Here is a 27,055-nt window from a genome sequence, read left to right as displayed (position 1 = left end):
CTACTGCGCAAAAAGAGAAATCAGAATATAGTTAACCTCAGGTCAGATGATGGGAGTACTTATTGACATAATTTTTGATTTTTAAATCATCAAGGGTCAGGTCTATCTGCTCAGGATAAATTCATATTATATCTATGTTCTTAGAGTTTTACATTGTCTAGGTCATAGTTAACCTGTAAACTTCTAATGGTAATTTAACTTTATTTAAGTTCTAATTCATTTAAAGGGTAAATAGATTTTAGGTAAATAGATTAAAATGCCCGAGGGCCCTCTAGAGCCTACATACATTTAGGTTCCTTAGACTTGGTAGGAACAATTGAGGAATTAGTCTATTTTCCATACAGATGCCTAGTATAGACAAAATTACACACTTTTCTTGATTTGGGATTTCCCTCAAGATTTATAAGGGCATTTTAGATGAAAGAGGGTTTGATAGAAATTAACAGAATGATATTAGAATTAGAATGTTTGAAAAGGAATTATGGAATGTTTTCTCCACATAGCTCTTCAAGGCCTTTGAGCAAGTTTAATTTTCATAATCATAAAATAGCAACAGGGTATTTTCAGCAAATTTGTTTACCCAACTTAAAAAATAACTTAGGTTTTTAAAAGAATAGAGCATCTTCTTGCCCAGCGTAAAACTTGATTATACTTCTCTTTTGAATACCTAGTTACAGAGTATCTCCAAGTTTATACTCTAAAAATACAAAAAGTTTAAGACTTCAAATATAAAGCAGAATACAGAAAAAAAAGTCTTGTCTTATTCTTCCTGAAGGTCATAGTTAACATAGTGTTAGCGCACAAAAGAAGTATAAACATGGATTTATGAGAAGTAGAAAGAATAAATTTCCCTCTGTTTATGAAGGAATACAGTGTTTTGAATCTTATATTGAAAGGTTAATAAAAAAAAGTACTTGTCACTCCGTTTCTCTATATGCTTAACAAAACACTGTTGAAATCTTAAGAACTGTTTGCTAATCTTGTTCCCAGAATGTGCTGTCCCCAACCATGGACTGTCTGCTAATCTTGTTCCCAGAAAGAGCTGTCCCCAGCTGCCAAACTACAAAATGTAACTTCTCTCCCTGCCCTCTCCAGGGAAAGTATATAAGCTCTGCTCAAGCTGTTCTCAGGGCTCTATCTCTCTTTGCTATAGAGGGAGCCCCAGCATGCTGGTCTCCAAATAAACCCACCCTTCTGCTTTTGCATAAGACAGTCTCTTGTGGTCTCTTAATCCGACGTTTCGCCAGACCCTTACAATATATAAGTCCATTGATGAAAAACTGCTCTTTCACTTCTCCCATGTACCTTTTGGGAAGTCTTTCAAAAGGATCAACAGAGATAAAATAAGTCTATCATTTTTAAAATTAGAATTATAACTACTTAACTGTCAACTAATACTATCACAAAATACTTGAGATTATCAACTAATTAAAAAGAAATTTTATTTTGGCTCATAGTTTCAGCCCATGATCACTTAGCCCTATCACTTTGGGCCTCTGGCACAGTATCTCAAGGCAGGATCACATAATGTAAGTATTTATCTCATGGTGGCTGGGAAGTCAGAGAGGAAGGGGTAGAATCCCAAGAGTCCCAATATCCCTTTCAAGGACATATCCCCAGTTATCTAACTTCCTTCCATTAGGTTCACCTCCCCAGTGTTCCACCTTAGGAATAATGCCACAGACTGCTACCAAGCCAGCACACAGGCCTTTGCAGGATGCTTAAAAGCACAAGGTGAAGGTAACATAGTAAGGTAAAAAAATAAAAAATAAATTTTAAAAATAAAGGGTATTTAATTGTACTTCATTTACTGAAAATGGGCTTTACTATCCATATAAGCTGAGCCAAAAATACAATGGTGTCTTATGACCACACTATTACTAGGTATCCTAAGCCTTTTTGCTGTTTCTTATAACTAAATTTCCTTATACTTTAATAAAAATAATTATTATTCCAATATATCTGCAACTCCATAAAAAGAAATGCATTACTTATATATACAGTGTAAACATCAGGAGACCCAAGTTCTTTTCTTTGCCATAAACCAGCTGTATGGCCATAAGCAAGTCATTCATTCTTTCCCAAACTCAATTTCCTTAGCCACCATGAAAACAAACTAATATAAGCTCATTCTTTGAGAAAAGAGTCAGAATTGTGAAATCTACCCTTATCTGGCTTTTAGTTAAACTACAAAGTAAGGTGCATAAACCTTAAAATCATTTTATTTATTCAAATACTGAACTTGGAGCTAGTGAACTAAAGAACTTAGAGTACTAATTAAATAAGGTGAAGATCCCAGGTAAATTTAAACTTACAATGCTCTCCTGACAAAAGATTTCTTGCTATATTGTAAGGAATCTCTCAGTGTCAAATTGCTTCACAACACAGTCTGTTCCAAACAATCTAATATGTAAACTCCTATGTCTGTATGGATGGTAAGACCCTTAAAATATTTTAGATCATTTTGGAAGGTCAAAGAACAAGTCTTTGATTTGTAGTTCATGAAATATATTTAATGCTAATCACTTCAAATGCAAATGAACTTGAAGTGGACTTTTTTTTTCTTCTTCTTTCCTATTCCAAATCAAATCCTAATAGATGGGCTAAGGTTGTGGCTCAGTGGTAGAGCCCTTGCCTAGCTTGCCTGTAAAAATAAACAAACAAATAAATGTATTGTGTCCATCTACAACTAAAAAATAAATTAAAAAAAAAACAAAGAGACTACCTTCTACAGCAATCCACTCTGCTTTTCCAATGAAGTAAAAAAAAAAAAAAAAACATTTTCTGAGACTAAACGTAAAACACAATATAGGTTTTGCTTATTCCTCCTCTTTCTCACAGAAGGGAGTGGGCCACATATTACTTGAAAACCTTTCCAGCACATTTCTTAACTAAGTTTTGAAGTATAGTGTATTATTGAAGAATAAACTTTCTTTGAGGAAAGCTATTTGTGTTTTATCTAAAATTTATTTAAAATACTAGTAGGGAAAAATAATATTTATTTATTACATAGGTAAAGAATGGGAAAAAATAATAAAGAAATATTATTTTCCCATTCTTTACCTATGTAATTTCATTTCATTCTTAGAAGCAACTCCAGAAAACTTTATTTCATTTCAAAATGAGGAAACAGAGGCTCAGTGAAGCTTAAACGGCTTGCTCAAGGACCCCACAGTAAGTAGCAAAATCAGAATTCAAAACCTGGTTCCTAGCCCCAGTTATTACATCTAAGAATTAAATAAAATGCTAAACTTACGCTATACATTTTTGAGGACGGATATTCTATTTAGTAAATAAATCTGGTTTTGTTGACCCAGAGAAAATTATACATGATATTCCCACTATACAAAAAAATTGAAATGCATTCATGTTGAAACTATTTATGTTTACAGAAAACATCAGTGTATTCGAAGATGGTTTACTTTAACAGAAATAGAAAAACAAGTGTCTTAAGTGTCATGACGCAATACACGTTTCCACGATGACAGATGCATTGGCTGGGCCTATTTTGTTAAATCCTCTCTCTCCCCTAAAAACTCCTTGGGTGTTCAATTTCAAGCATTAAGTAATTAAAACTTAAATACAAAAAGAGCAAACTTTCCCGAAGCACAAAAACGTTTTATTTTAAAAAGCACAGTAAGAATTCTTCAAACGGGATGGTTTAGCAGATAGCTGTAATCTTCGGCCAGCACTCTGGCTTCTTCACAGCCTTTTCTAGAAAACCGATTTGAGAGTTTAAGAGGCGACAAAAATCAAAAAATCCCGAGATCTTCTTTTCTCCAACGCCTATTTCCCCGCCCGCCCGGTCTCGTAGGCGGGTCACAGGGGGCTCCGCGTCCCTTTCAGTCTCCGGGTCCGCGGGTGGGAAGCGGGCGGAGGACGCCGTTGGACAAAGGGTCACTTCGGGACACGACTTACGCGGGTGGGCCAGCGACTCGCGCGGGGCAGTCTGGCTCCTGCGCCTCCGCTGGGCTATCCCCTTCTCTCCCTCAACTCCTGCCGCAAACTCCCTCGGGACAACTGGGGCCTCCCGGTTCCTCAGTCACTAGAGCTTTAGAGACTTTCAAACGTCTGACTTCCCTCACCGGTCCTCTTCAGTGTCCCCTCTGGTCTAGGCGGCTAACCACAGCTCCTTCCTTACCTCTCCCAAGTCAGCCTACCCGGAGTGGGAACAAGGAGTGCGGCATCCGGCCAGACTCTCTCGGAGCCTCCACACCACGCCCAGGGACCGCTCCGCCCCTTCTTCTCGGGCTACCTCAAGCTCGAGCTCCTGCAGGGCGAGTAGTTAGAACTCGAGGCGAAGCGCGGCGCGCATGCGCACCGAAGGCTGTGTCACCCAGCTCAGAACCGGAAACTTGGAGACAAAGTTCGGAGCCCCGCCCCCGCTGCGCGCTGCCCAGTTGTCTGGCCCAGCCGACCCGCGACTTGCCGACCCTCTGACCGACGAGTCGGCCCTGACCTCGAATTCGCCATGTCTGGTTCCTCCAGCGTCGCCACTATGAAGAAGGTGGTTCAGCAGCTCCGGCTGGAGGCTGGACTCAACCGCGTGAAGGTGAGCGGGGGCCGCGGCCGAACCGGGTAGCGGGAGGCGGCGGCGGGCGAGTCAGTTGGGGCGGGCGGGTTCGCGGTGACTCTCCTTGGAGGACGCGCATTCGGGCGACGATCGCGGACCTGCCAGCTATAGGAAAGTTGCCGCGCGGATCCCCGCGGTGGTTGGGAGGGCCCCCTTAGTCCGCCCTTCCGCCCCAGGACTTTCCAAGGCGGGCTGGCCTCCGGGCTACAGAGCGGCCCGCATTCCGGTCTCCCTCCCTCCCTCCCTCCCTCGGCTGTGACTCCTCGGCTGGCCTTGCCAGCTGCTGCTGGTCCGCGCCCTTCCCTTCCCGCCCATCTTTACCAGCCTCCACCGATTTTCGTCTCTGGACTGGGTATTTTGACTTTTGATTCATGGCCGACTTATTAACTTTTTTTTTTTCATTTCAGATCTTTACCAGATCTACTCCAATTAGTACTAGGTTCTTAACCTCCAAATTCTCCAAACCACTGAACACATAGTTGAAAACGAATTTTCTTGCATTACTGTTTTCGAAACTTTTCCAGAGTCTTACTACCTTTGTCCCTTACAACCTCGCACAAAGCGTGCATTTCAGATCTGTGCAATTTGCTTGAATCCCACCTTAAGTATATCTACTGGTCCACATGCTAAGAAAGTGATTAGGGTGGGCCAGAATTGGTCTGTCTTACTTTGATGTCTTGATAGCATTGGCTTTATCTTGGGATATTTTTGGGGAAAAAAATCTTTTGTTGGTGTTGGTATTGACAACCTGACATGGAAGTGCTGTAGCAAGTGTTTATTATTTTTTAAATCCTAAACAGATTGGCTTCTTTCTAGTGCAATATATAGGTTACATGTAAAACACTTGTGATTGAAAAAAAGAAACACAGGAATTATAAATCACTACCCTGCTAGAAACAGCCAGGTTCCAAGATGATTTGATTTTACACTCATCAGGCAAGTCAGTATTTCTTCCTGAATGTGAGGGCTCCTATTTAGAAATGTCATAGACCTAGCTTACTTGGTCGATGTAACCTCAGGAGGGAAGGGAAACTCCAATGGTCTTATTGTGGAATCTCCCTCACTAATGTGTAAACTGCATAGTTGTTCATTTCTCTAATCCCCAAATTCTCACTTCATCCCAGTGATTTATCCTCACTGTTTTGGCTGGATTGAGATCTGAAGTTTGAAGTCATCCATTTCTTAACCATTATCATTCATGTGTGCCTCTATCACAGATTGAAGTGTACCAGGAAAGAGAACATGAAGGATCAGAGAGACAAAAGAAAAAAAAATGACACAGTAAATATCAGTGCTGCTTTGCCATTGTCGCCAAAGAAAATGAGTTCTCAGAGTAAAATACTCCAAGACCTTTACCTTGAAAATCCTAGTAGCTGCTGCCTTTCCAACTCCCAGCTTGACCCTGGCCTCATACACCCAATTCTTCTGTAGATTTTTGATAGGAATCATTAAAACAACCACAAATGATTCAGTTTTGCAATTTTCAGTTTCTGCCTGATGTTAGGGCTTTAGCAAGGAGGGGAGGGCATCCCACTTTGGGATTTTAAATGAGTCTTCTCATATGCATTGCAAAATGTGTCTAGGTTCCATTTCATATTGTGTACCTATTTTATCAGTGCCTCTGTGGTAGATGATTTATTTTTCTGTTATTTTAAAACTAGCACAAACTTACTTTAAACCTTTATATGAGTACAGCTGAAAAAATTATTACAAGTATTTAACAAACTTTCTCACAGGTAGGTCAGCAGAGTGAAAAGGGACTCTTAATAGTTATGTCAACTTAGTATTTCAATTTTCTGGAGGGTGATTATTGTGCCTTGAAGGGTAACAGCTTGTCCAGTGTCCAGTTTTAGTTTGAGGTTTCCCCACTGCTTGGGATGCTGATTTTCACTGATCCCTTGTTTTGAGTTTGATCTGTTATTGAAATCTCAGCTTAAATGTCACATCATCTCAGTGTAATATTTGGTACCCAGTCGTTTTTTAACAGATATCCCTTTTTACTGCAGAGAACCTTGTCTTTTTCCCACAACTGTCAGCACTGAAACAGCAGGGATCTTGATGTTCTTTACTATTCTCAGTGCCTAAAAGTAGAGCTGGCACATAACCGTGCTTTAGTAGTTTATGAAAAGGAGTTAAGTTGGACCCTACCTACATTTGAAACAGAAAATAAACAGGCACTGCACTGTCTTCTTACTGGGTCAATTTGAATGAAACCAAATCCTCTAACATTGTGGAAGTTGATTAATGCTCATTCCCCTACTTTTAACACTTTTTTGGGGAAGTGGAGTGAGGCAGGGACACAGCCATTTGTGAAAGTACTTGTTACAAGGATTTTAAAAGTGCAGATACTTCTTACTCATGGGAGTTAATAAACATGGAACTCATTATTGTGGACTGTTGTATAAGCCAAATACAAATAAGATTGGAGAAGAGTTTAGATTCTCAGAATGATGGATTCTTTTACTAGGTCTGGGATATACAGGGATATACAGCTTGGAATATACAGGGGTTTTTGGTAGAGGGGACATTGGTAATGGTATTAACTCTTTCAAAGGGTACATAGCCATAGCAATGGACATTTGCTATGTGTCCTTAGGAATAACTAAGACAGAATGTTATTTTTCTATCTTCCTAAATCTCAATTCAGGATTGAGGATATTGGGACATAATAGTCATCCAAGTTCTATATTCGAACCATTCAACTTATTGTTTTGCTATTATTGTACCATCAACTGTTAATGTTACAAAATTGTATGCATTGACAGCTTTCTGCCCTTTGTCATGCGGCTTTAAAGGCTAATAACAAATCTCAGTTCTAACAATCTCTCTGAGCAGGCTGCCTTTAGAAACTGTATTTGTCTCAATTGTCTTTCATGTGTATGCAGTGCTCCTCAACTAAGATTTAAGGCACATTTATGGTTTTATGCTTATTTTGTTAATACATCATCTTACCAGAATATACAAATAGTAGATAACTATGTGAATGAAGGCAGGCCTCTCTTAGTTTTAAATGCAAAGGAGTATAACATAAATTTGAAGACCAATGTACCATGCTAGTTATTCCACATTATATTCATTCACAGTAGCATTTTTTTTTTCCCCACTGACACTGCTTTCAGGACAAAGTAATAATTTGCTAGAATGTTAAGACTGTTGTTGTTTATTCCAAAAATACCATGTACTGCTTTTAATTTAAAAAAGATGTTAAGTACTTGAACAGCCTATTACTAATAAACAAGAAGTGCTATGCTTTGTAGATAAACTTTAATAGTAGTTTCTAATAAATCATTTGAACTTTTAATAAGCAGGCAAAAGAACATACTATAGTTTTGTTTACAAGGAATGTTTAAGAGACAGTATATGATTGTTACTTTTCATTTTGTATATTCTTTCTTTTTCTAAGGCAAGAGAAGTGCTGTTCAGTACAAGTATTTTCAAAGATTTGAGAAAAATCATTAAAACTTTACCAACTGGTATCTCCCCACCCCTTCTTTTGTTGTGTATAGGTTTCCCAGGCAGCTGCAGACTTGAAACAATTCTGTCTGCAGAATGCTCAACATGATCCCCTGCTGACTGGAGTATCTTCAAGTACAAATCCCTTCAGACCTCAGAAAGTCTGTTCCTTTTTGTAGTCAAATGAATCTTACTCTGAGGTAAGAGTAAAACAAAACAAATTCCTTTTTTATTTGCAGCACTTACAGGATCATTCCATGCATTTTGTTTGGCAGTCCCAATTTTCCAGTCGTTGTCTATTTTGTGAAAAACTGAGGATCTATGAAACTTTATTTAGTAGTCATGAACTGTCATTTCTGTTTCATCACAAAGAAGGTTAAATACAGGACTTAATAACCATAAGAGGTTTAGGAGAGTTACTATAAAACTCCATTTGCTGTGATAGCCATATGTTACTTTTTATAGCACTGGTTTAATGACATGCATATTTTGGGGTCCTTAAATAGTAGATTAATTTTATTTTCCTGAACCAAGCAAATATTTAGATAGTTTTTTAAAATCTGCAGTGTCCATGGGGAGTGACTTATAAAGTACTACCAATTGATTTGGATGAATCCTCATGTTGCTGTAATAGAACCCAACTATAGGGTAGTGGAGCAAACAATTGGGAATTAGGAGAAAGTCAGTGGGGTACTTGCATAAGCAGATGTGGAGTTGGTTCTTGGGAGTGAGGAATAGCAGGTTATACTTTTTCTTATTTGTTGTGAAAAAAACCTAACAGAAATGAGGTATTTTTTGTGGTGGTAGACAGTGGATTAGATTTCTAAGGATTAAGAAACAGCAAGAAACCAATTCCTGAATTGTTATAAAAAGAATGTTTCTATGTGTTAGTTGGTCTCTTCCAGGTCAGATGTCATTGTGTAATAATGTATGTTTGTCCAAAAGAGATGTGACTCCCCCTGCAATCCCCACCTACCCCCCGCCCCCAAAAATGTTCTCTGGTAATTTAGAATATGAATCCAAGTATGCTATCTTTTGCCATGGTGAAGATTGAACCTGGGGCCTCACATATGCTGGCAAGCACTACCACTGAACTACATAGCTGCATTCCCAGCCCTTTTTATTTTGAGATGGTCATGCTAAGATTGTCCTGGCTGGTCTTGAATTTGTGATCAGTGCTCTGGCCTCCCACTTCAGGCTTTCAAGTTGTGTGTGCAACCATGCCTGGCTAAGGATACTATCTTCTTAAATCCTTAGTATTTAAATTAGGGCATGTACCCATAGTTCAATACTTTGACCATCAAACTTTAATAGTGCTTTTAAAAAAAGATTTTGTATATAGTACACATCCTTTACTTTCTCATTTGAAAAGATCAGGAACCTGCTTCCTAAAATACCTTGTTTAATAGGTATTTTAAACCTATTAAAATAATAGGTATTTTAAGTATTAATAGGTATTTTAAACCTCCCTAATTAAGCTTTGTAGACCTTGGAGTATCCAGAAAGTCTGTGTGTAAGTACAGCATGTTTCCAGTAAATATAGTCATTGGTTAGAATGGCTAAGTTTTTTGAAACCTGGGGGTAGTGGTGGTGGTGGGCACAACCAAAAAACCCTTTATAAGTAACAGAGTTTTCTCATAAAGTAATCTTTTAACAGTGTAGCACCTTCATATTTAATAGTCTATTTCCTTACTTATGGCAATGTTAATTTCATTATTCATCAGAATTTCAGGATGTTTCATATTTTTTTTTATTGGTCCTTTTTAAAACTTATGGGTTCTGTTGTAACCACTTTACAAAGTGGTTTATTTTCATTTAACATAAAGTACTATTAAGAAAACTGGGCAGGCTGTTAATAATTTTATAAATATATTAAAAATATAGATTTTTTATATAAAATATATAAAAAATATATAGATAAGTGTTAAAATGACTTGCTCAAGTTGATTAAGGTGATTAGAATAAGAACCCAGATTTCAAAGTAAAATAATGTCTGTTAACCCCAGCAGACTAAGAAAAGAACATTGTGGATTATTATAAATCAAAGCTATTTTGGATAAGGAAGAAATTTGGGAATAAAAAGATTGTTTCTCAAAAACTTGAATATATGTACAGATCACCTTATTCAGATGTATATTATATATAATTCAGGAATTCTTGAGGTGAGGTTCTAGAACTTGCATTTCTTATAAGCTGTCATTTTATATACTGATGGTGCTAGTCTATGCTAAATGACATGGATATAAAACTACATAGTAGTGTTTACACTTAAAAATGTAGCTTTTAAAAACTATATGGCCATCATTTTTCAAAAAAATATGGTAAGTTAACACAGGCATATAAGAAAGAAATCACTATATAAGAAAAAAATCAAAGAGTTTTTTCATAAAGTAATCTTTTAACAGTTTAGCACCTTCATATTTAATAGTCTTATTTCCTTGCTTATGGCAATGTTAATTTCATTATTCATGAGAATTTCTCCTGAAATAACCATTGTTACAGGCATATTTCAAGAGCAAAAGTTTATTTTTTAAAAATCATAATATTGCAGTTTTATATTCTATTCTATCCAGTATCTCATGCATGCTAGGCAAGTGCTCTGCCACTGAGCCACAGCAGCAGCACCTATTTCTCTACCTTTTAAAAATACTTAATGAATTTCCCTATTCCATTATTCTTCATAATTAAAAAGATTTTCAGTGGTTGTATGTACCATAACTTAAATGTACTTCATTTAATGTTGAAGTTTCTGAATTTGAAGCTATAGTGAAGCAGGCATCTTGGTGTCTATATGTCTACTTTGCCTCCAATTATTAAGATAAATTTTTGGAAGGAAAATTAGGAAACAAGAAATAAAAATTTGAAGTTTTAATTATACTTGATGATAACCCCTGCTATAGTATAGTACTTCACCAGTATAGTATTTCACCAGGAGCATGTTTTTCATATACTTACTGCTCTTTCAAATACTCTTTATTGAGTTTCTAGGAGTGTTCAGAGTTTTCTTGATTTGAGAACTTATATATACTTTATAATGATAGAGTGTATTTCAGCAGTAATCTTAGCAAGTTAATCTGTAAGTCTATTTATAAACAGTCAGTACTAATACTGAGAATAGTTATGAAAATTAAGAGAAAGTTGGAAGTTTACTGCCCACAACATCAGTCTTTTCCCATCCTGTTTTTATATTCTTTCTTAAAAATCCTGCAATGTATCTGCTTTAAAAAAAAAAAAAAAAGTAGATAAGTTTTCCAACAGGTTTCATTCAGGTGAAAGCTCTTTATAAACTGACATTTGAATGAAACCTTTAAAGGTAATACAGATACTCCTAAACATGTGATAGTGTTATATCACAACAAACCCATCCTAAGTCAAACATGTATTTAGTATAACTAACAAAACAGGATATCTTAATGACATAGTTTCACTGTGGATTATCAGTTATTTATCCTTGTGATCATGTAGCAGACTGGGAGCTATGCTCACTGCTGTCTAGCACTGACAGAGGATCATACTGAATATCCCAATCCCAGAAAAGCTCAAAATTCAAAACCTAAAAGTATGTCTTGAATACTTATTGTTTTTACATCATCGTAAAGTCAAAAAAATTGTTAAGTTGGGGACCATCTATATAAGAAGTATTGTTAAAGGAAAAAATTGGCAAAGGACATGAGCAATTTAAAAATATATACACGCATATATATTAAATAAACAATGGTAACTGTTATGTATTCTTGGAAAAAATGTGAAAAACTATCCATGATACTTTACTCTAATTTACCTTTCCCCACTTCCTTTCAGGTTTCCCAAACCACTGCTCAAGAACCAGTGAATATTCAAGAGAGCTAAATTTGAAGCCTGTACAAAAAGCTTCCCTATAACATGTGCCATAATATAATCTTCTACTTTTGTCAGTCCTTAACATCTACCTCTCTGAATTTTCATGAGTTTCTATTTCACAAGTGTAATTATTTTATATACACTGGCAGCAACATACAATAAAATACTTAGTATAAACATTTTTTGCTTTATTATTATATGAAAAACATTGTTTTAAGCTGTTTTGACACTTGAAGGGGTTAAGTTTTTAGTTCTAACTTTTCATTGTTTCACCAATTCTTCTCATATTATTTTGTGTCTTACCAAGTATAAATTGCAAATCTTTATTCTTTTAAAGTTGGGGTAAAGTGCTATTTCTGTCCTTGAGTTATTTACATAATTTTATTTTAATAATATTTACAATATCCTCCTTTCTAGGGATATTACCAGTTATACTTAAGTAGCCAGTTACTTCAATGGTTTTAGTTTAATCAGAATAGTAGTAGAGAGAAGAGATTGGCAAAGAAAGTTCCATTAGTAGTAGTAAGAAAAAACTTCAGGATTTGAGACAGTACCTACTATGTAATACCATAGTAACATGTAATGAGGTTAAAAAGGAGTAAATAAAGGGAATCAAAGATTAACTTCAGTAATTTGCAAATTTGGTTCAAGTTCTGATAAATCATTTTGAAATATCCTAGAAATCTGGCTTCTAAATTAAAGTTAAAACTATGTGCACCAGACATGGGGATCCAAAATTAATCCGGTAATAAATCAGGAGTTACATGGTATCCATCAACCATTCTGTTTATCTCCAGCCCACATGTTATTTGGGAATGTAGATAAGAAAGTTAATCTGAGTCTTTATTTCAGTTTGAATCATTCACAATTACCCCAACGTAAGCAAGCAAATTAATTGTTAGGAAACCTGAATTATAACTTCTAAATCCTCACCCAAATTACTTTTATTTTGATTTGCTATGTAGAGTAGCAATTCATGGCACTTGGTCAACTGTTCAGACATGAAGATTTATAAAATCAATAAATGCTATTTTGAAAAAGGTGTTCTTTTCACAAATAAATTACCAAGTTCAGCAAAATCCAATACTATTTCCTTAGGACTTTATAAATGGAATTTTCTTCGACTTGTATCCATTTCTCGGGGCTGAAAATTAGAGGGGAAAAATATGTTATGAAAACCATTTAGGTAAAGATAGTAACATGCAGTAGAATCACATAACACTGGCCTAAAACAATGCTATCCTTCACCCCCAGCCATAACTGATCCAGTATATCAGGGTTCCAAGAATTTTCATTGCTAAAGTGACACTGCCAGTTTTACTTTGAGAATCATTCTCTCTTACACTACTTCAAATAAGTCACAGTTAAGCCTCAGACCCAGATACCATATCAGATTGGTTCTTTCTTTATGGGCTCATAGGGGACAAAATTCAGAACCACAGTTTAAGGTATAAATACCCAAAGTTGAAAGCACAAGGTTTTCTTTTCATCACATTTAAAATGATTTAAATGGATTTTTCAGATAGTAAGCACTTACCTTATGTACCCATTCGTATTCTCCATATTTAGAATCAAAGGTTCCTTTCTGAAGTGACCTTAATTTTAAGGTAAAACGTGGTCCAAGTTCCTGAATTCCCACTTTCTTTTCACTCTTGAATATATATCTTCAAAGACAAAAAAGTTAATGCTAAAGGAATAATTCTAGTTGGGCTCATTCAGACTAATTTACTATGACACAACTTAAAAGATTTGCCATAATATATTAGAAAACAGATTCATGTTAAAGGGTTTGGGGTATGGCCCAGTGGTAGAGCACTTGCCTGGAATGTGTAAGGCCTCAGGTTTGATCCCTAGTACCACACTCCCAAAATAAACAAAATAGGTTCATGTTGAAAATGTAAGTCCAGAATACGTGTCTCACCTGTGAAACCTGAAGAAGATATAATCACGCTGATTGTGGAATGTGGCAACCTGCCTTCCAATAAATTGAGGATCATGGGGAAAGAGTGAAGCAAACATACGTCCAATTGAATGACCCAGTCGTGTTGTAAAATTATTCAGAATTATTTCAGGTACGTGTTCTGTGGGGTCTTTGCCTCTCCTCTAGAAAAATTGTGAAAAATCACAATAACAAATTAAGCTAAGTTGTCAAAACAATACTTCTCAGTGCAATTTCATGTCTTGGAACTTGGAGGTCAACTGAGAGTTATTGTTTTGTTTTTTAAATGGCAGACTACCATGGATAGTTTATTAAGCCAATGAAGTAAGATGTAGAGTACACCAAAAAAGTCAGAAATTCAGCAATTTCTTACTAATAAGGGCTATTTCCTGTCTGCCATAAATCATCATAATAACAGAAGACAACTGTTGAAGGAAGCCATCTGTGAAAGGCACAAGGACCCTTTTCATTTTTCAGCATCACATCCAGTGAGGGGGTAGATCTGGCACTGGGAACTTTTCATGGCAGTACCACCAGGGTAGATTGCCCGACGCAAGTGAATCCCCCCTTAGTTCTGCTAGAAAGGTCCCATGAAGCACTGGAGATGGGCGTAACCCACTAGAATTGAGCAGCCTACCTGCCCCCACCTCTATCCTGTTTTGGTAAAGAATTTTCTATTGAAAGCCTTTGATGTTTTCCAATACAAATAAAACAAACAGAGGCTCTCTTGGCTAGCAGCTGGATCCGTCTGGTCAGCTTTGCCCATCTCTGCCCCCTCTTTGAAACTACTTTCTGTGTTCTGTAGTCACTTCATGGTTCTACTTTTCTTAGCTTTAATTTCTCAGCCAGCCCATCCCACTGAAGGGAAACCCATTCCCTCACTTGCACGGGATATGGGCAAGAAACTGTTAGGTGAAATATTGCTGTAATCAGAACAAATGTCATTAAAATGAATTTGATCTTTAAGATAAAATAATCTATTATTCAAATAATATAAAATCAATACCCATCAAGGGTTGCATAAAACTTACCTTAATTTCTTTACGAAGACGAACACTGCTCATTTTAAAGTGAGCAGTTGGGCCATTTGGCAAGTGACTCAATATAAGCCCATCTGTTCATAGATGTTAAGAAACACATTATTTTAAATTGTTTAAAATAACTAGTGTCATGGCTTACATGTGAGTTGTCCCCCAAAAGCTCATGTGTGAGACAATGTAAGGTTTTGAGAAGAAATGACTGGGTTATGAGTCTTAACACAATCAGTGAATTAATCCCCTGGTGGGATTAACTGAGTGGTAATTGAAGATGGGTAGGGTGTAACTGAAGGAGGTGGGCCTCTGGGGGGTGTGCCTTTGGGGTACGTATTTTGTATTGGGTGAATGCTTCCCTACATCACACCCTTCCTTCCTCCATGTTCAGCCTCACCTTATATCCCAAGAAATGGAGCCTGCTGGCTGTGAACTGGGCAATTTAGTAGACCTGTCTTAAAAGTTTTTTAAAAGGGATGGTATGTGGCTCAGTGGTGTAGTGCCCCTGGGTTCAATCCCCCCAAAACCTGCAAAAAAAAAAAAAAAAAAGCAAAACTCTTAACACAGTGTGGGATATGCTTCACCATCCATCCAGTATGTGGTGAGACCTCTGAAACCATGAGACACTAAATAAACTTTTCCTCCTTTACACTTGTTCTGGTCAAGTCTTTTAGTCACAGCAGCCAAAATGCTAACTAAAACAAGTAGTCTCCTACATGTCCAAACAGCCTTAAAATCTGAAATGATCACTAATTAGAACAAACTTTTAAAACTCAAAACATATCAGTCAACCTAAATCTTTTCAAGAAAACAATCTAGAGTAGATCTTTTCTTAAAAAAACCTTACTGTCTACCATAAACAGAATTATGCCAGACACTCTTAAACTACAAATGAAATATATTATATCTACATATAATCAGCAAGGTAGCAGCCCAAGGATTAAAAGTCCCAACTACAAAAAACTTAAGATTATTATCCATCCAACAGTCCTCAGGTCTCTAGCACAACTTGACTTGAACCTCTCCTTTACTTTTCCATGAATTTATTTTGGCTACTGTCCATTTGTACTTTAAGCAGGAAGAACTAACAGCTATGGCCTGGGCTTACAATTTATAGTGTGCTTTTTGAGTTTAAGAAAAATTTCAAACATGATTTCATCTGACTCAGAAATTGAATCCTAAGGGGATGGGATTGTGGCTTGGCAGTAGAGCGCTCGCCTTGCATGTGTGAGGTGCTGGGTTCAATCCTCAGTCACACAGAAAAATAAATAAAGGTATTGTGTCCATCTATAATTAAAAGTATTTTTAAAAAATTGAACCTTAAATGTAGGTCAAAATCAAGACTATTTCAATCCTTATCTGTATACAACATGAAATTTATAAAATTCTATTCCCCCATCCCAAATCTTTTTATTTTTAAGAGAGAGTGAGAGGGGAAGAGAGAGAGAGAATTTTTTAATATTTTTTTTTTAGTTCTCAGCGGACACATCTTTTGTTTGTATGTGGTGCTGAGGATCAAACCCGGGCCGCACACATGCCAGGCAAGCGTGCTACCGCCTGAGCCACATCCCTAGCCCCACATCCCAAATCTTAATCCTTCACTTTCACAAGTTCTCATTTCTACACCTGCCTCTTTACCTTGTTATTGTCACAGTTGAGATTCTTGAGATTTTCCATGTACATCATTGAAAACAGTATTGTGGTTAGTTCTATTCTTTCCATGTCAAGTACATTCTAATACAGACTATAAATCAAGTCTGGATTTAGGCTTTGGTTCTCTTAAGTAATAAGCTATGTGACTCTGCAGTGTCGTTTCACTTGCACCATAGTTTCTCCTGTGCAAAGTGAAAACTAGATACCTTCACAGTCTTGATAGCTGTACCTAATTTCACATTCTGTTGTTACTGACTCAAAGACATCAATATGGCACTTGTAATGTGGCTACAAACTGCCTTTCTTATTTCCCCTTTTTCTCTCCCCAAATATTTTCTGACTGGTAGGCACCCACACAATCTTATATTCTTATATTTCATGTTAATCTTATCAGTGCTTTTTTTTGGGCTGTTATTTTGAATATTTCCAGCACTTTACTCGCCCTAAGATCCACTGCAAGTCCCACCTTTTTATAGTCAGAACTCTGCTCTGAATCCTTGCTATCATTGTTATTTACCATAGCACTTGTCACTTTCTCCCAACTATCTGTTAACTCTGGAAAATAGGTCTTTTTCTTTTGGACGTTAGTGACTACCACATCACACATTACAGCAAACATTTCTTTCTTTTTAAAATATTCACCACAGGTGCAACTTCATGAAGTATAGGAAGTGTTTCTGTATCATTTGCACATTGAGAAAATCATCAACTATTAAGGGGGCTAGGAAATGTAAAGGTCATTTCTTCTAACCCCAATCAAGGCTTCAAATCCTTCCTAGAACATTCCCACTAAGTTGTGGTTTATGTCAAAAGCAAAGTACAAAAATTTAAACTCATCAGTTCCTAAAAAACTTTCCTGGTACCTATACTATACAAAAAGCTTTATGTTATTGTTAATACCTGACACAACTCATGCAAACAAAACAAGGAGTCATGGCTATTTCATTCAGTAATGAGGAAAAGAGGCTGACAGCTTACCCTACAAAGTATCCAATATGGTAATCAGAAAATAATATATTTTAGGTAAAAAAGAATACAATTTTATAAAGAAAAGGCAATGTAATTTTTCTGAAAGTCACAGATGGTGACAATCTGTGCAATCTGTGTCTTCATGAAATACCTCAGTAAAAGAATAGAAAATTTACTGAATTATATGTCTGCTTCTTTGTTAAGAGTTACGGTAATCTTGAAATGACTGCGGTTTAACTGACAAAAATAAAGAGGAAAACAGACCTTGGCACTTTATTTTGGGGGGCAATTAAAATAAGCAGCGTGTGCCTTAGAAATGGATCTTTTCTGGAATAGTTAAGTGTTCAAAAGGTTTTAATGTGGTACATTAGTCTGGTTAAGCCAAATTATAATATGGCCAACAAAGCACCATATTACAATACTATTTTTGCTTCTGGAAAACTACTAGTATAAGTGAATAAAGAAATATATTTCAGTTATATTTAAAATAATAAAACCAATAAAAATTACTTATGTTTTAAAAAACAGTCTTTTAAAACATTTATATAAAATAATATTCACTGATATAAAAAGAATATTGTTCCATGACTGAATTCCCTGAAGGCTGATGTCTCTTTATCACTGCATCTTTTTTCTAAGGATTAAAACAATGTCTTGGGTATTTATGTTCCTGATAAATGTTTGCTGAATAAAAAGGAAAAAAAAAATCTGTTTGTAGAATCTTGGATAAAGATATTAATTTTGGGGGAAAAATTATGTTCTGGAAGTTACAGGGAAATTTCCTATTAAATATATTTTTAAAACAAAATGAGAGGACAGGAAAACTTCCTTTTATTTTTAAAAAGGATACTTGGTGTTTTACGATCTTCATTAATCACAATCAGATCTGTGAAATCCCTTGAGATGCACTGTGGAATAATTTTTTTCAGAGCCAGTCCTCTTCTATAATAAACATGTGAGTCTGGTATAACTGTAGAGAGCTGTTCACAAAGTCGTACTGTTCTCTATAAACAAAATAGCAAATATTCTCAAAAGGGCAAAAGAATGTTATGTGTTATATACTCACAAGAAAAGGAAAAATGATTATTATAGTATTATTAATAGATAACAAGACTGGGAAAAGAATGAAATCAGAACAATGTTTCATTTTTTATCAAAGGCTAATCATCCTAAAGCATCAGTTCTCAACAAGGAGTGATTCTGCTCCACCAAAAGACATTTGGCAATGTCTAGACATTTTTATGGTTGGCTACTGGCATGGAATGGACAAAGACTAGGGATACTGCTAAACATCCTATGATGAACAGGATAGTTCACTCTAACAAAGAAGTACCCAGCCCAAAATGTTAATAGTATTAAGGTTGAGAAAACGTATGAAGAATCATGCTTAGTGAACTCATATCCTATCACCAGTTATTTTTAAATAACTTATTCACAGGCATTATCTAAGACAATTAATTAATTCTTCTGAATAGAGTACTTTAAATAGTAGTAAAAAAAGTAGATTAAGAATTCAAGAATTGGGCTGGGGATGTGGCTCAAGCGGTAGCGCGCTTGCCTGGCATGCGTGCGGCCTGGGTTCGATCCTCAGCACCGCATACCAACAAAGATATTGTGTCCGCCAAGAACTAAGAAATAAATATTAAAAATTCTCTCTCTCTTTCTCTCTCCTCTCTCACTCTCTCTTAAAAAAAAAAAAAAAAAAAAAAAAAGAATTCAAGAATTATACTAATGGATGTGTTTACCCCATGAGGTCTATCTGATGTTGTGATGAGTATCTTGGGAGAAGTCTGTCTGTTGAAGTAAGAAGCAAATTCATCTGTAGCTTCATCATAAGCAACCTGCAAACAAGGAAGATAATTTTACATAAGACAAGTATGCTCTACTGGTAAAGCACTGTCATTAATCACCTATTTGACACAATTTAAAGAAGACATAGGAGGAACTGATGCTAATGGCGACATGAAGAGGGTGGATGATTTTGTGTCTGTAGAAAACAAGTATAAAACTGGATAAAATTATCAAAAATTATTTCAAGACACAGAATGTTATGGTTTAGATAAGAGGTGTTACCCCAAAGCTCATGAGACAATGCAAGAAAGTTTAGGGGTGAATGGATCGGGCTATGACAGCATTAATTTTACCAGTGCATCAAACCACTTGAATGCATTAACTGGGTGAGAAATGTAGACAGATAAGGTGTGGCTTCAGGAAGTAGGTCACTGGGGGTGTGCTTTTGAGCCATGTATTATATCTGGTAAGCAGAGCCTCAGTCTCTCTGCTTCCTCATGGTCATGTCCTGAGAAGCTTTCCTCTACCACACTCTTTTACCATGATGTTCTGCCTCAACTTGCGCCCAGAACAATGGAGTTGACCATTTAGGGACTGAGACCCCTGAAACTGAATGTCAAATAAACTTTTCCTCTTTTGAAGTTGTTCTTTTTTTTTTCCTTCTATAAACTATTTATTATTTTATGAACAATATCAATATCCAGATACAGGTTAGAACTGATTAATTCAAACTGAGTAGCAAGCACAAACTTAAATGTTTAATAAGAGAACTCTGAAATTGTTCTTGTCGAGTCTTGGTCACAGCAGCAGAAGAGCTGACTAAAACACTGAGAGGTACATTTGTTCTTGAAAAATAGCTAGAGAAATGTGCAAGAATATCAGGAATCTTGCCTAGAGCTATTCCATTTCTCTCATTAGTTTGGTTGGTGAAAATAGTAACAACTTCAAGGTGATGGCAGGTAAGAACTAGCAGTCTTGGATTCAAAGGTGGTGGACTAGACCAAGACAGGAATAGAGCTTTGTGAGATGAAGGTGAAAACCTGCACAGCTTTGCCAATCCAGGGTAGTAGACCCAGTTCAAGGTGGGTATGAACTGGCCAGAAATTTAAAGGGGTGCTATGGAAATGAAAGACTCATAGAGTGGTCAAGATTACTGCTCCATAATTCTTGGCTGACAGCTAACCTCACATATGTATTGGGGGAGATTTGAGAATCCACCTAACGTGAAAGACAAGGGAGACTTGAGAACTGATTGCAACCTTGAAGGCATTCCTCAACCCACATGCAGCAAAAAGTATGTATGTCTTAAGGTCCTGAGGTGTCTCAACACCCAGGTGCCTAATCACTCACAGACCATTAAGCCACATAAACACAGGAGCAATTCCTCAGGAGAAAGTTTAAAAATAATTTTTAAAAACTGAGCAGAGATATTGTGCTACTATTGAGGAGACAAATTCCATGTTGTAAGGCCAGGAAAATTAATAAAACAATAACCATTTCTTTCAGACATGCTACAATTTTTGGTCTAAAATGTCCAGTTTTCAACCAAAAGAATTATTGAGTATATAAGAAACAAGAAAGTATGACCCATAATCAGGAAAGTAGTCAATACTTAGTAAGTGGGTTCGGATATTGAATTCAGCAGACTTCAAAGCAGTCCTATTTAATATACTATAGAATTAAAAGCAAAACACAGTCTTAATAGCAGATCTGACAATGGAGAAGAATCAATGAACGTAAAAATTGACAAATATATAGTCTGAAGAACAGAGAAAACAATCACAGAAAGTAGAGCAAAGCTGGGAGAACTTGTAGGATAATGTCAAATATTTCAGTAGTATGTTAAGGAAGTTCTCCTTAGACCAAAGAGGAAGGGCAGGAAAAAAAAATTGAATAATGGCTGATAACACCACAAATTTAATGAAAAATACTAACTTACAGATCCAAGAAGCTCAAAAAATTCCAATAGAAAAAAAAAAAGAATGATACCTAAACACATGAAAATCAAACTGCTAAAAGCCAACACCAGGAAATTTTGAGTGAAATAAAAGAAAGCACAGGGAAGTGATGATTAGTGGAAATAAGGAAGGCTAAAGTCAATAGATGGATATGTGGCGGGATATGTTCAAAGTATTAAAAGAAAAAAGCAAGAATTTTATATTCTTCAAAATTATCTTAAAAATGAAAGCAATATGAAAATTTCTAGGTAAAAGTTGAAAAAATTGGCTTTATTAACTCTGCTATAAAAACAGACTAACAGGGGCTGGGGATGTGGCTCAGGCGGTAGCATGCTTGCCTGGCATGCACAGGGCACTGGGTTCGATCCTCAGCACCACATAAAAATAAAATAAAGATGTGGTATCCACCAAAAACTAAAAAAATAAACATTAAAAAATTCTCTCTCTCTTAAAAAACAAACAAACAACAAAAAAACCTAACAGAAATTCTACAAGCTAAAAAGAAAATGACATTAGATGGTAACTCAGATACAGAGAGTGAAAAGAAGAGTAATGTGAATAGTAAAAATGCAGTCCATTAAAGACTATATATATGTGCATACTCTTGATTTCCTTGAAAAGCACGAAATTTTTTAAAGAAGTAATTACGACTGTACTAGTACGGTACTTGTTAAATTTTACCAGAATTGTATCATCTTTATTAAAGATGCATGTTGTAATTCTTTTCTATTTTTTTGTGTTGGGGATTGAACACAGGGACTGCACATACTAAACAAGCAGCACTCTACCACTGAGGTACACTTCCAACCCCAAGTTTCACTTTAAAAGTCCTAAACAGAGAAGTCATAATATTTGAGATGGAAACGATTTAATCATTATGCATTGTATATATGTAACAAATTATCATAGTATACCCTATAAAATGACAATTAAAAATTTAAAACTAAAGAAAAAACTAACAAAATTACAAGAAATCAACAAAGCTGTCATTATAGGAGATAGTCAGACTTAATAATGAAAGTAGCACATTTTAAAAGTTGTGGGAAATACCACAACTTAATAATAAATAAAAGAGTAGTATTTGGAGATTTGTGGCCTTAACTGCTCACATCAGAAATTATAAAAAATGTTTAAACCAATAAAACAAAACAGAATAAATGCAAAGATGAGAGAAGGAAATAAAAAGATAAAAGTGAATTAGAATTTAGTAGAGAAGATCAAAGAAAAAAGTTCTTTGGTTATATCTCTTGTAAATAATTATCTAAAATGCCCAAATAAATAAAATTAGGAATGAAAAAGGTCATTTCTACAATCTTGCTTAAGAACACTGACACATATTAATTCAATCAAAGTACTAACAACACCAAGCAAGATTTTAGAAAAAGATAAAATACGATAACCAAAATGGGTTTATCCCCAAAATGCAATTATTTAATATTAGAAAATCAATAAGACGTCATTTGCTAGGAGAAAAACCGTATGATCATCACAATATTTGCAGAAAAAGAATCCAATAACAATCTATATTCATTTGGGATAAAACAAGTATAAATGGAATTTCTTTAACCTCCATTGATGACATAAACATTAATGATGATACACCAGCAGTATTCTCTTTCAAATCAGAAGCATGGCAAAAATACCATTATTGCTTTGCTATTTATCTGACACTATGCTAAAAATTCTAGTGAACACAAAGTGGGAAAAAAAATAAAGCATTAATGGATTTAAACAAAACTGTCATTTGAAGAAGTGATTATACATAAAAATGAAAATGATACTTAGACAAATGATTAGAAATGAGCGTAGGTAAGCTATTTGCTTAGAGGACCACTATCCAAAATTCAACTGCATTCTAATAAATCAGTGAACAAAACAATTTTCAAAAAGAAGCAATTTACACTAAAAAAAAAAATATGTTCAGGAATATCTCTAACAAGATTTAAGATAATCTTCCACTCTGCATGTTATTTCTTTAGATAGTCTGCAAGAGTTTTATGAGTATGCAAAAAAGTACCATCAAATGTTATTCTTAGATACCAAAATGTCCAACAAACCCTACAAATATCTACAGTATAGAGACCCTTAAAATATTCAATATGCTACTTAGAGATTAAATGACAAATTTAAAATCTTACTCATAAAATTCAAAGCATTTGTAAAAAAATAAATATTTATTGAAATTTTCTATAGCAGTACTGGGAAAAATCAATTATAAAATAAGTTGTAACAAAAAAGACAACATGCCATCATTATAGCTGGATCAGTATATTATATAACTTAGCAAGCCAGCAAAATATTAACATATCAACATACTATTTATCAAGGATGATCATTCAAATTCATTTAAGGCTTCTAACATTACCTCTTCATCATTAGGGTCTACTACAGTTTCATCATAGACTCGTTGGTTGTCAATGGTCTTGGGTATAGGCTTTGGTGGAGCCTAAATAAAAGAGAAAGGACAGGTTTACAAATAAGCATTTTACATTATATTACAGTTGCAGAAGAAATTCATAAATACATTAAAAACATAATCTGCTCTCATTTCAACCCACTGCTACACATACCATATAGCTACATCAATCCTGATAACAAAACTAAAAAATACTGCTTTTTAACCATCTGAGCAGAGACATATACATAACAGAAAAATGATTACTGTTGAATTATATGGCTTAAAAACTAGGCCAAAGTAGCAAAGAGAAGTAGCATTAACAATAATTATCCATTACTGAAAACAACAAAAGCAAATAAACAAAAAGATGGAAAAAAATTACAGAAAAAAAAAAATATATATATATATAAAATGTGTGGTTTTGTCTATTCACAGACCATGTAATTCTATTTTGGGAAATTTACAGTAAGCAATAAAAGGGGAGGGGGTGGAGCTATCTATAAAGAAATATCACTACGGATAGTATCACTATTTCTAATAGAAATAAAAAAATAAATACAACAAATATCCAATACGAGGGTAATTACTACACATATTACCTGTACGTACATTAACATGATGGGATACTGCTAAAATCATGCACACTCAGAGGAACAAATTATATAAATGACTGTCAAAGATCAGGAACAGAACTATACAAATACTATACAAAATGATTGTCTTTGGAGGGAAAAGCCATCAAGAAGAAGCAAAAATAATCAAAAGTACATGCACGCTAGCAGAGATATGAAGAAAATGTGAACTAATAAACCAGTCATGATTTTATTTTTTGTTACTCTGAAACAAATGCTGTAGGAAGTTTTAAGTGATCTTTAAAGGAGCCAATTCTAGGAAGTCATCTTTCAGCACAAAAAAATGAAAATGTTTTCAAGTGATGATTAAGACATTAATTTGCTATAATTGATTATTGAAGAGTTTCAAAGATACTAACATTGCTTGATTCATAGAATTTTGCTGGTCAAAATAGTCTAACAGTGACAATTTCATATGATTTAACCTAATACTATAAAGAGAATGCATGAAAAAGTATTTAATTTATATAAAGTCTTAATATTTCTCTTCTTCCTCAGAAAACCTTATTCTTATTGTTACCTTATTTTACAAGAAATTACAGTGGACAGAATTGAATATTTTTAAAAGTTTGCAAGTATAAATCATAACCTAGAATTATGTATAAACAAAATGAAACTAAATGAAAATAAAACTTAGCTGTGCAACAATGTGGGAGTATTTTTAAATAGTGCTTATCTATACAGGTTCATAATCTTCTTTATCAGCTCTCATTCTTACATGAACTCCACTCTACTATAGAAAAGACTCCATCTGGTCTTTCCACGGTCTTGCCTGATAAAAAGCCTTTTTTGCTTCAAGTCACAAAAGCTAAACATCAAAATGTCTTGAGGAGTCTTCCCATTCCCAAACATATAAAAAAGACATCCAAAACACCATCATTATGCTTACTATTTACGTACACATATATATTAATGGCATAAGAAGTGCATGGAAAAAATAAGCAATTTCATGTAAATGATTCTCTTTGGAAGGAAAAGCCATCAGGAAGTAGTAGGCAGGAGCAAGGACAGAAAAGTGTTTGCTATGTTATTTTTGCATCTTTCTATAAATATAAAATATTTCATAAAAATTTAGAAGTTATGAATGTAATAGCCAAGATAGAAAACAGATGACTAAAAATTTATTTACCTTATCACCAAGAGCCTCTCTCTCTTTTTTCAGTTTTTTCTTGGCTGCTAACTTTTCCTAAAGGGATAAAAACAAAAGAACAATATTAAGAAACTACAAGTTATATCACAAATACATACTGAAACTACAAATTGATAATGCTATGAATATAACACTTGTAATCCATTAAAATAACCATTCAGATATAGATTTTTATATCTAAATTACTATAAGCCAATCAATAGGATTTGTTTAACAAAGATCTTGCTTTTTCAAAAAAAAGTGTAAACTGGCAAGTTTGAGCATTTAAAATTTCACCACCTTTTTTGCTACTCAAAAAATTAAATATATGTATCTAAACAATTTAACAAGTTTTGTTTTACATAAATGATTACATCCTAAAGATCATGGTTATGATAGTTGAATTTGTTAGAAAGCACTAAAAATAGAAGTGGGAGATGAGTTTCAAGTTGCTTCCAATAAAATTATCCCTAGTTATCCTCATATTTTATAATTAAAATATTCTTTTAAAAATTAAAAATGTGCAAAGTCGGGTAGGATTATTTGTTATAAATCCGTATGGTTTGATTTCTAGACAGAATGCTTAACACACAACAGAACATACTTTTCCCCCCCAATGCCAATTGACCCTCAATTCATTGTTTCTGAAGTCACTGTCCCAAGAAGACTCCTAGGATTTCCCATCGGATACTTGCATACCAGAATAGGTTAGATGTCCTTTGAATGTACTCCAGTGGCACAATGGCACTTATGTAAGAATCAATCCCTGGCCTCAAAAAGTCTAATAAGAGGAGACAGGCAAATAAAAAGAATACTACGTGTGAATTTCTATGATATGCAAAAACAAGCATATGCTTTTCTCCAACAGCGATTTAATCACAGATAAGCATTAGGACCTTGGGGGAGTCATTTGTTTCAGTTTGTTTACCTCTCAGAGCACAAAGCTTTAAAGAACTAATATAATTACTAGAAACTTAAAACTTCAATAAGAGGTGCTGCAGGAATCAGAAACAATATTTTAAACTTGTTATGTATCGCCCGGATCACAAATGCTAAAAATTAACCAAAGTTGGGTAGGCAGGGTAAAACAAGGATTGAGACTCTCGCCTTCCAGGCAATGAGGGAATAATTCTCATTAGGAAAACAGGACTGCGGATTTTCCTTCTAAGTGGAGAACCCTCGGAATGAGCCCTCCGCCCAGATGATAGGGAACTTTCCACCCACACGATCAGGCAAAAGGCTGTACACAAGTCTCCAAAGCAGAGCGCGAGGGCCAGGGCACGCGAGCCACTAGCATCACCCTTTGGGATCAAACACTGCGCGCCCACCGGCTTTCAAAGTACAAGCTAGATTTCGTGAGCCCCCGAATCCTCCACGCGACGCACACCACGCATGCGCCCGGCAACCTCCGCCCCTCCATACCTTCCGCTGCTGCTGCTTCCACCGCGTGAACATCAAGTGACGCCGCTGTTTGTTCTTAATCTCCGAAATGCTGAAGCCTGGGGGAAAGGCAGCGGCTTTCGGGGGTTGGGCCCCCCTTTCCGTCGCTCCATCCTCAGCAACTGCAGCCTCTTGAGGTTCTTTGGTAGCGGCTTTCCTTTTTAGGCTTTTTTTCCCGCTGCTGCCATTCTTTTCGCTGGCCTTCGCCATGTTTGCTCCTTTTGCTCCCTACGGAAACGGAAGTGGCTC

The 27,055-nt window shown here is 35.5% G+C and overlaps 3 protein-coding genes across 6 annotated transcripts in view; 1 reads left to right on the top strand and 2 right to left on the bottom strand.

Annotated features, from left to right (window-relative positions):
• Positions 1-4,267, bottom strand: part of Spata1 (spermatogenesis associated 1) — a 60,905-nt gene extending 56,638 nt beyond the window's left edge. For all 3 annotated transcript variants that reach the window (XR_013427872.1, XR_013427871.1, XM_078026611.1), the window contains exon 1: positions 4,142-4,267. The gene's annotated coding sequence lies outside the window, so the exon portion shown is untranslated. The remainder of the gene's footprint in view (positions 1-4,141) is intronic.
• On the bottom strand, positions 3,598-27,055 carry Rpf1 (ribosome production factor 1 homolog). Of its 2 annotated transcripts, none has more exons than XM_078026613.1 (10): positions 26,789-27,055; positions 25,367-25,423; positions 23,573-23,653; positions 19,204-19,299; positions 18,309-18,462; positions 14,837-14,919; positions 13,788-13,969; positions 13,404-13,530; positions 3,919-13,010; positions 3,598-3,714 (listed from the first exon to the last, which is right to left on the bottom strand). In XM_078026613.1, exons 1-9 carry the CDS (start codon positions 27,014-27,016, stop codon positions 12,969-12,971), a joined length of 1,050 nt encoding a protein of 349 aa, XP_077882739.1. In that variant the 5' UTR covers positions 27,017-27,055; the 3' UTR covers positions 3,598-3,714; positions 3,919-12,968. The 2 variants fall into 2 exon arrangements, with proteins under 2 accessions (XP_077882739.1, XP_005334132.1); XM_005334075.5 differs by having other exon boundaries at positions 4,142-13,010.
• Gng5 (G protein subunit gamma 5) lies at positions 4,419-12,045 on the top strand. The gene is made up of 3 exons (XM_005334074.4): positions 4,419-4,552; positions 8,080-8,226; positions 11,828-12,045. Exons 1-2 carry the CDS (start codon positions 4,472-4,474, stop codon positions 8,203-8,205), a joined length of 207 nt encoding a protein of 68 aa, XP_005334131.2. The 5' UTR covers positions 4,419-4,471; the 3' UTR covers positions 8,206-8,226; positions 11,828-12,045.

This window comes from Ictidomys tridecemlineatus, chromosome 11, assembly GCF_052094955.1.
Source record: "Ictidomys tridecemlineatus isolate mIctTri1 chromosome 11, mIctTri1.hap1, whole genome shotgun sequence".
NCBI classification, from domain to species: domain Eukaryota; kingdom Metazoa; phylum Chordata; class Mammalia; order Rodentia; family Sciuridae; genus Ictidomys; species Ictidomys tridecemlineatus.
This window is presented reverse-complemented; position numbering and strand designations above follow the sequence as displayed.

Excerpts from the sequence above, each read along its gene's own strand:
- Gng5 (XM_005334074.4), top strand. The coding sequence starts at position 4,472 with ATGTCTGGTTCCTCCAGCGTCGCCACTATGAAGAAGGTGGTTCAGCAG. Across the intron at positions 4,553-8,079 it reads CTGGACTCAACCGCGTGAAG|GTTTCCCAGGCAGCTGCAGA; the intron begins GTGAGCGGGGGC and ends TGTTGTGTATAG.
- Rpf1 (XM_078026613.1), bottom strand. The coding sequence starts at position 27,016 with ATGGCGAAGGCCAGCGAAAAGAATGGCAGCAGCGGGAAAAAAAGCCTA. Across the intron at positions 14,920-18,308 it reads TGAAGATCGTAAAACACCAA|ATGGGCTTATATTGAGTCAC; the intron begins GTATCCTTTTTA and ends ATCTATGAACAG. Across the intron at positions 13,011-13,403 it reads AATACGAATGGGTACATAAG|CCCCGAGAAATGGATACAAG; the intron begins GTAAGTGCTTAC and ends TCTAATTTTCAG.